General features: G+C 42.9%; 1 protein-coding gene across 1 annotated transcript; it reads right to left on the bottom strand.

Moving 5' to 3' along the window:
- Nucleotides 1-8,588: 8,588 nt before the first annotated feature.
- On the bottom strand, nucleotides 8,589-9,023 carry LOC136454459 (uncharacterized). Its single transcript, XM_066454878.1, has one exon. The coding sequence runs from the start codon at nucleotides 9,021-9,023 to the stop codon at nucleotides 8,589-8,591; it is 435 nt and encodes a 144-aa protein (XP_066310975.1).
- Nucleotides 9,024-9,736: the final 713 nt, after the last annotated feature.

Below are 9,736 nucleotides of genomic sequence, written 5' to 3'. Positions count from 1 at the left end.
CGAGTTATTTCATTCCAAAGTCAGGCTGTCAGACTGTCAGTGAACAAGACTTAGAAAAATTTTGTTAAGTGTTGAAATCTTGATTCTTCTGATTTTTGTGAGACCAATTCAAGCATGTTAGAAGCTAAATCAGTCAATGACCCAAAAATAAAAGTTGTTCCTTATGTCAAATACTACAACTTTACTTTAGTGATCTCCTCCATGCAAGGTCTCTAACACCTAGTTCAAACTTGGTCAAACATGTCACATTTACAAGATGATGCACATCAAAGCATGGCTTAATGACCTTTTTACCCCTAACCATGAATATCAAAGTTGTTCATAATGATACTCTAAACATGTTTAAGCAATTTGCAAGGTCATTCAATCATTTCATGTAGTAGTCACTCATAGGGCTAGCTAGTGTAATCACATGAACTTAAGTGTTGGTTCATGAAATGTGACCATTAACAAAGTCCTATTTGCTAACCTAGGTGTTGCTACATGTTTGTGTGACTCCCATCCACCAAGTACATGTGTCCACTCATGATCCTATGCATAGATACATGGAGACATGAAATAACGAGAAAAGTTGCATATGTTTAAGAAACATGCGATAACAAGCAAACGTTGCAGATGTTTCAATCCAATGTTTCAATGGTAAATGCTTGTTTATGAATGCTTGATGATCATGCTCATGTTATGCAAGTCAAGTTATGCAAGGCTAACACCCGAGGTGTTACAGCCCCTCCCCCTTATAAAAATCTCGTCCCGAGATTTGCAAGACCTACCATTCTTGGAAAAAGGCGGGATAAACTTCTCGTAGATAATCTTCTCTTTCCCACGTAGCATCATGTTCACTATGATTGTTCCACACCACCTTATAGAACTTAATAATCTTACTCCGTGTCACTCTCTCCATCTCCTCTAATACTCGAATTGGCTTTTCTTCATAGGTCAAATCCGATTGCAGCTGCACGTTGGTGGGTGCAATAGCTTCTTCAGGTACTCGAAGACATTTCTTCAACTGAGAAACATGGAACACATCAAATATTGCACTCATCTCTGGTGGAAGTTGTAACTTATATGCAACATTTCCTTTTCGTTCCAAAATTTTATATGGCCCTACATATCTTGGTGAAAGCTTCTTTTTCATCCCAAATCTTTTCACACCTTTCATGGGTGATACTCTCAAGTATACATAGTCACCCACTTCAAAAGTCAGTGGTCTTCTTCTTCTGTCGGCATAACTCTTCTGCCTCGATTGAGCTGCCTTCATATGTTGTTGGATGATATGTACTTGCTCTTCGGCTTCATTGACAAAGTCAATACCAAAGTATCTCCTTTCACCGGACTCAATCCAATTCAATGGAGTTCTTCATTTCCTGCCATACAAGGCTTCAAATGGAGCCATCTTGATACTCGCTTGATAACTGTTGTTATAGGAGAATTCACCTAAAGGTAACCATTTCTCCCATGAACCTTTTGAAGATATAACACAAGCTCTAAGTAAATCTTATAGGATTTGGTTCACTCGCTCTGTCTGTCCTGAAGTTTGCGGATGGTATGCCGAACTTTTGATTAGCTTGGTTCCCAAAGCCTGGTATAAGTGCTCCCAGAAACGAGCTATGAACTGTGGTCCTCGATCTGAGATTATAGTCCTAGGTACTCCATGCAGTCTCATGATCTGGGAAACATATATCTCAGCGTATTTTCCCACTATATACCGTGTGTTCACGGGTATAAAGTGTGCTGACTTGGTGAGACGATCAACAATAACCCATATTGAATCGTGACCTTGTGGCGTCATTGGAAGGCCTGTGATAAAGTCCATGCTGATTTCCTCCCATTTCCATCCTGGAATAGGCAATGGCTGAAGTAGTCCGGCAGATTTCATATGGACAGCTTTTACTCTGCTACAGTTATCACACCTAGCAACATAGGCTGCGATCTCTTTCTTCATCTTAGTCCACCAAAAACAGGTTTTCAAATCTTGATACATCTTACTACTACCCGGATAGATAGACAATTTGGACGAGTGAGCTTCATCAAAAATTTGATTCCTTAGCTCACGGTCTTTTGGTACCACCAGTCGGTCCTCAAACCATAATACACCTCTTTCGTCCAATCTAAAATGTTTGGTTTCTTGCTCTTGCATTTTTCTCTTGATGTGACTTATTCCTACATCCGTCTGCTGTAGCTCTATGATTTTGCTCTCAAGTGAACAACTGATTGTGATATTGTGTAGTACAGCAGGATATAACAAGTTGAATCCGTCTTCCAACAATGCTTCCACAGTGTTGCCATGGGACTTTCGACTAAGTGCATCGGCTACTACATTTGCTTTACCCGGATGGTAATGCACTTCTAAATTGTAGTCCTTAACCAATTCCAACCATCTTCGTTGTCTCATGTTTAGTTCTGGCTGGGTAAAGATATACTTGAGACTTTTGTGGTCAGTATAGATATGACATACATTGCCCAACAAGTAATGTCTCCATATCTTTAATGCATGAACAACGGCTGCAAGTTCCAAATCATGTGTAGGGTAGTTGACTTCATGTTTTCTCAATTGCCGAGAAGCATATGCAATAACTCTTCCTTCTTGCATAAGCACACATCCCAAACCTATTCCCAATGCATCACAAAATACATCAAAAGGCTTTTCAATGTCTGGTTGTGCTAGCACAGGTGCTGTAGTCAACAAGGTTCTGAGGGTGTGAAAAGCTATTTCACATTCTGGTGTCCATTTGTACTTCTCATCTTTCTGAAGTAGTCTGGTCATAGGCTTAGCTATCTTTGAGAAATCTGGAATGAAATGATGATAATATCCTGCTAACCCTAGAAAACTCCGAACTTCATGAACCAAAGTTGGGGCTTTCCAATCCATGACCTCTTGTACTTTTGATGGGTCTACAGAGATTCCATCTCTTGATAAAATGTGACCTAAGAAAGGTACTCTGCTCAACCAAAATTCACATTTGCTAAACTTGGCATATAGCTTATGCTCCCTCAATCTGGATAGGACAATCCTCAGATGCTCTTCATGATCTGACTCATTTTCTGAATAAATTAATATATCATCGATAAACACAACCACGAACTTGTCAAGTTCGGGCATGAATACCGAGTTCATTAGGTACATGAAGTAGGCTGGAGCATTTGTTAGTCTGAAAGACATAACCAAATACTTGTATAAGCCGTACCTAGTAGAGAAAGCAGTTTTAGGTATATCCTCCGGTCTGATCTTTATCTGATGGTAACCCGATCTCAAGTCAATTTTGGAGAATACCTTTGCCTTCGCTAGCTGATCGAATAAGATGTCGATGCGGGGCAATGGATATTTGTTCTTGATGGTCACAGCATTGAGTGGTCTGTAATCTACACACATTCTCAGTGACTTGTCCTTCTTTTTCACAAACAAGGCTGGACATCCCTACGGAGATGAGCTAGGTTGGATAAGACCCTTGTCCAATAGATCTTGCAATTGAACCTTAAGTTCCGCTAACTCATTGGGTGGCATTCTATAGGGCCTTCTTGATATGGGTGCCGTACCCGGCACTAACTCGATCTTAAATTCCACGTCCCTATCCGATGGTAGACCTGGTAATTCTTCTGGAAATACATCCGGAAACTCACAAACCACTGGGATATCACATATTGTGGTGGTTTGGATAGCACAAGCTAAATGTTGGGGTTCGAAATCGTGGGAGAGTGGTACTAGAAAAGCATTCCCTCCCGTGGGTTCTCTCAACATAATAGTATGGGTGCTAGTGTCAATAAGAACACCATGATCCTTCATCCAATTCATGCCTAAGATTACACTTATCGATAACCCGGGCAATATTATCAAATCTGTTGTGTACTCCCTCCCTTGTATAGAGATGAGTACATTTTTGACTATCTTTTTGGTAGTAACAGTACCCCCTGCTGAACTTATGTTATAACCCCCTCTACTTACTTCAATTATTTCTTGATCATGTCTAGATGCAAATGCTTGACTCATAAATGAATGAGAAGCTCCCGAATCAAATAAAACAACAGCCAGATGCTTGTTGACGAGAAACATACCAGCCGTGACAACTTCTCCGGCGGGCACTTCTTCAACAGCGGTATAATGCACGTGTCCCTGACGTGCCCTGGCATTCGCCTGCCTCTGATTGTTCTGATTCTGGTTGCCATTCTTCTTAGGGTGGGGGCATTCCTTGGACCAATGACCCAGTTGGTTGCAGTTGAAACATGGTTGATTATTTCTGAATCCTGTGGAGCTATCCTGACTGCCATTTCCTTTTGGTAAGGCAATAGTGAACGCCTTACGGAATGGTTTCTGTGGCCTGTTATTCTGAGCTTTAGGTGGTGGAGGCCTAAACTTGGGTGCAGGTGGATGGAATGGTGGCCTAGCTGTGATAGGCGCTTTTGACTGGAAAGATCCAGAGGCACCGGCCTCATATGCCCTCTTGCGACCCTTAGCAACTGCATGCATGTTGTTGTGGTTTTCTTGGGTCAAGGCATCACTAATAAACTCATTGTACGTGGCACACCTAGAATTGGCCATGGTCTTCATCAGTTTGGTACCCAGACCTCGCTTGAAACTCTCTATCTTTTTCTCCTCAGTATCCACAAAACCGGGAGCATATCTGGAAAGGTTGTTGAATGCGTGCATATATTCTATGAGAGTCTTTGTTCCTTGAGTGAGCCTCATAAATTCAGCGGCTTTCATGCACATTAGGCCCGGGGGAATATGATGTCCCCTAAAAGCCAGCTTGAACTATTCCTAGGTCACTCGCGCGTTAGTAGGCAAAGACGACAGGAAATGTGTCCACCAGATCCTTGCTGGTCCTTGCAGCTGATGAGAAGCATACTCAGCTTTCAGATGCTCGGTGACCCTTAGCAGACGAAATTTCTACTCAATGGTATTTAGCCACTCGTCAGCCTGCAGTGGTTCCTCAGCCACCTTGAAGATTGGAGGCTTCGTGTCCAGAAACTCCTTGAATGTACTGTGCTGATTTGGCTCGGCCCCTGGTTGATGTGGGTGGCCACGAGCGGTGTTTTGCGCGATGAGGCGCAAAGCTTCCTCCATTGTCCTCTAGCTCCCCAGGAACTGGGTAAAGAACTCCTGAGCAGACGGCGGCGGTGGGGGTGGCAAGTCATCATGGTTGCCGTCCTAGCTGCCACCAGCGCCAGCACGGGTGCGCGTCATCTGCGAAGTTGCAACAATAAGCGATTATTGGTTGATGTCAAGAGATTGCAGATGAATTATGTACTCATGCCAAACTGAAATTACTGGAGAAAATTCTCAAAATCACAATAAAAATAGAGGCATAACAATTCATTCTCGCAACATGACATCCCCAATTTGACCACTTATCGCGTTCATAACGCATGTAAATTTAAATTGTGATTACCGACAAAGGACTGGAATTGCATTGATGTTCAACCAAACGTGCGATAGTCGTGCGATTAACAACATTACATGATAGTCAGATTACTGCTACCAAATTCGAGCTACAGGTCCATTACATGAATAAAGGTGATACATTGGTCCTTCCACTAGGTACTAAGCGATCTAATCCTCATCATGATCACTATCGAGGTCAGATGTAGGATCATCCCCTTCTTCAGGCTCCACTTCTTCTTCTTCCTCGTCCTCCTCTAGATCCATCTCCGCGGCTCCAGGCGGAACATAAGGGTGGAGCTGGTTGTTCAGTAGATGAACTTCCTCATGTAGGTTATCGTTGTATTCTTCCGCATTGGCCAGCTGCTGCTCTAGCTCAAATTGTCGAGCTCTCAGAACATCTTCTCTGGACCAGGCTGCATTCCTTTGATGAGTTAACTGAGCCATCTCTACATTGAGCCTCTCAATCTCGGTGTCATGCTCCCTCTGAAGCTGACGTCGATCCTCGCGGGCATGACCAAGAGCACCAGACACACGTCTGAGGCTACCTTCTACTCCATCTAACACTCTCATCACTGTGAACATGGCGCTCATGGCAGGGTTATCACTGTTCTGCCCTTCTGCTGCACCAATCTCCAAGGGTCTTCCTCTTGCCTGCTGCCATGAGTCAGTGGAGGGGTTGCCCCTCGGAAAGACTCCAACCAAAGCGGCTGCTAGCTCCTGAGGAAAATGATCCATGATATCCCTCAGGATCCCAAAGGCTGCCCTGCCAGCTGCTTCTTCAGCAGTCCTACCAGTTGACTCATAACACCAACCTGTCCACTCAGAATCGTCACCTCGGGGACGAACAACGGCCTCCACAGTAACCAAGAGACCTTCCCCTAACTGCTCATTCGCCCAGAAGTAGCGGGGCTCCATTCCATCAGGATAGCCTACATAGCTGAGCACTCTCCACAAGAGTGTAGGCATCCCAAACTCTCCAAGAAACGTATGACGTTGATGGGTACATGGAGCAAGCTGACAGCTAGGAGCTCTGCCTCTGGTGGACTTGCGAGCGGTCTGCTTTGTGCGTGCCATCTGCACCATTAACATGTACCACTTGGTGAGACAATGCCATAATGGATAAGAGTTACATAACCAAGTAAGAATTTTATAAGGGGAGGAACAATTTAATTATGTGAATGGTAATTATCATGATGCATGCTTGTTCCGTACGTCCTCACAAACTTAGGAAAATTTTGTTTCTAACGGTAGACACGGTGGCATACATTCGTTCTCTCATATATAGCGTAACTAGTCGAGCTACACATTTCGTTGTTAGTGTACCGGCATAAAATTCCATTTCAGCCCTAAACCCATAATGAAATATGCAGAATATAGTTGTAAATACTTCCATATATGTATACCCATACATATACTTCCGTATCAAGCTACCCGACAATAATTTAAACCCACAATTAAATACGTACCATATACACATGCAAGCATGCATACATAGCCATACCAAAGCTAACTCTCCCCGACCGCACGCTCACATCTTGCGGTCATACACTCATCATCTTACCTTGGCATAGAGGCATTTGATCCATACATTACCACTCAAGTGAATGACATCCATACTATAGCACACCGTATGGATGACGAAGTAAAAACCCCCATGTTAGTACTTAAATAGCCACCTAATAGTCCTTAATTTGGGCATAAGGAAAGTGATCATTGGCACACTTTAGATTTCAAATACCTATTATATAACTATTAGTTGCTAGAGAAGGGTTTTTTGGAAAACAAAAACTTTTGTTTTAAATACACTTGTGACAATTAACGTTGAATCTTGCTCTGATGCCAGCTGTCGCAGAACCGACCAATTTATAAGAGTACAAGTACAATGGCAGCCCGTAAGCGGTCGCACTGTCATACTTGAACCCATATAAACCCGGTAGTCCGTCGAGTACCACGACGGGTCTCGATAAACGATTTACAACAACCAAGATCGTACAGGATTCAACATACATGCCACATATTACATAAAGTTCACCGATACATTTCATCATCAGAGTACGAATAAAAGTTATTACAAACCGAGTTTCATAGATAAAGCGGAAGCAATTAAGTTCAAAAATAAAGTTTCCAACATAGTTTGATACAGTGCCAAGTAGGATCACGGTCCACAAAAGCAAAGATAGGAATTAATAAAGAAGCCTGCCCAAGGCTTACTCCTCATCCACAGCGGGATAGAAGCAACTCTTGCAATAACCGTGATACACAGTGCCATCTGCAACAATGGGAAATAAAACCGTGAGTACGAGAAGGTACTCAGCTAGACTTATCCGTCATAAACCAGAAATAAAATGACTCCAAGGATTATGCAAGGCTGTATAAGTGGACGTAGATTGACAACATTTTGCATAAAAGCAATTAACGTAGTTGGACCATTACGATACCTTTATCAAGTTAATTATAACTATCCATTTCTAAATTAGCAACTATCCTGTGCCAAACATGTGGTATATCATTTAAAAGCATACAATAGTAACCATAGCAGGTATTGTACTTCCATATTCATTCGAACCATCATGTTTCATAACACAGTTACTACGATGTTGGGACTAGCCAAGTTTCTCATTATTCGGGAGAGACGGCGATTCGAATCGATTTCAACCAGCTGGGAATTTATTCCTAACACAAACCCAGGTCTACCAGCCACGATAGCCTTAGGTCACCTTTGGTACAACTCAGGTACACATTTCGCGGGTCCGTACCACACCGCACAATCTGGAACACCAGATGCTAGGATGTTCAGGCCAAGCCTGCCCTTGGGCTTAGTCTGATCGTTCCCCGAAAGGAGCACACAACAGAACGGGTCCTGGCCTGAGTTGAATTACTCGACTTCGCGGTCGGAACAAGTTATCCGGCCAGCTAAGTGAGAGGCATGTGTTCAATCTTGTTAGAAGTGCCAACAATGGTACGGTCCTTAATCGACACAGACGGGGATAGATCCACACCCAAGACCTCCATGTCTTATTGCTTCTCTATCGTCATCCCGCCCGGTCTCAATTTTCTTTTACCCCATGGTTCTGTTCTACGATAGCAAATATAGCCAACCGTGCTCCGGTATCCACCTATATCTCGCAGGTGATAGGACATCACCCAACTTCTACCGGGTTTATATGGGTTCAAGTATGACAGTGCGACTGCTTGCGGGCTGCCATTGTACTTATACTCTTATAAATTGGTCGGTTCTGCGACATCCATCTCCGTCACCATCACCACCATCATCTCCACCATCTCCATCACCACCATCATTACCCCCATCATCTGAATCAGAACTGTCAGAATCATCACCATCATCAGGGTCACCAGCTCCATCCTGACCACCCTGTCCATTTTCCTCCATAGGCTCCTCCTCAGATTCTTCTATCTCTATAGGCTCCTCAAACATGGGTCCATCTTTCGTCTCTTCATCCATGGGTTCATCCTCCATCACGTCCTCCAGAGGTTCCTCCATGGGAACCTCCATAGGCAGTTCCTCTTCCATGCTCCTCAGAGCCTCCACTAGATGTGCAGGAATGCGCTTGCCAAGTGTGAACCTTGTCCTCCTTGTTGGCATCACAATGGTATGCTTGCGGGGTGTCAGCTTGGTGCGGGCCATCTATAAGATTGAAAAGGTTGAGTATTAGATAAAGATAATTTTTGCAACAGATAAAGGACATAATATAAGCAAAATTTTATAGTAAATTAAAGGTAGCAAAATAAAGATAATGTGATCCTAAAAACGTCCGTTTCTAACTAGGTTGATCGTCCTACAGTCAGTTATAGCTCTGATACCAATTTGTCGCACCCAATTTTGCATAGCACAATCAAGTACTCATATATGTGCGCCTAGAATGTCCAAACACACATATACCATCAAATTGTAATAATATCAAAGTAAAGTACTTTATTACATCGCATATCTCATCATACTGTTAATACATAGTCTTGCTCATTGGCAACATTATTACACAGTAGAAAACTAAAGCCAAATTGTCATAGGGACTCCAACTGGTGAACATCATCCTAGTAGTCCTGGACATCCTCTGGAAACTCTTCATACACGTTATCTGTTACCCATCCGAGATTTTCATTGAATGTAAAGCAAGTGTAAGCTCACTATGCTTAGCAAGTATATCAAAGGGATCTATGAGGCTCAAAGGCTAGACACGGTTTCACTGTGGTTCGCAATTTTAGTTGTTCAAGTTTTAGCATCCTGAATCACTACTTTAGTGAATAATCCCAAATCCCAAGTGATATTAATGTATAATCAAGATTATATCAATTCCCAACCATCCATAGTAACCACTAATCATGAAGGATCTAGATCGC

Source organism: Miscanthus floridulus, chromosome 5 (assembly GCF_019320115.1).
Source record: "Miscanthus floridulus cultivar M001 chromosome 5, ASM1932011v1, whole genome shotgun sequence".
NCBI classification, from domain to species: Eukaryota; Viridiplantae; Streptophyta; class Magnoliopsida; order Poales; family Poaceae; genus Miscanthus; species Miscanthus floridulus.
Note: the sequence above shows the minus strand (reverse complement) of the source record. Positions and strands in the feature narration are given on the sequence as shown.

Bases quoted from the DNA above. Each gene is read 5' to 3' on its own strand.
- LOC136454459 (XM_066454878.1), bottom strand. From the start codon at position 9,023: ATGGCCCGCACCAAGCTGACACCCCGCAAGCATACCATTGTGATGCCA.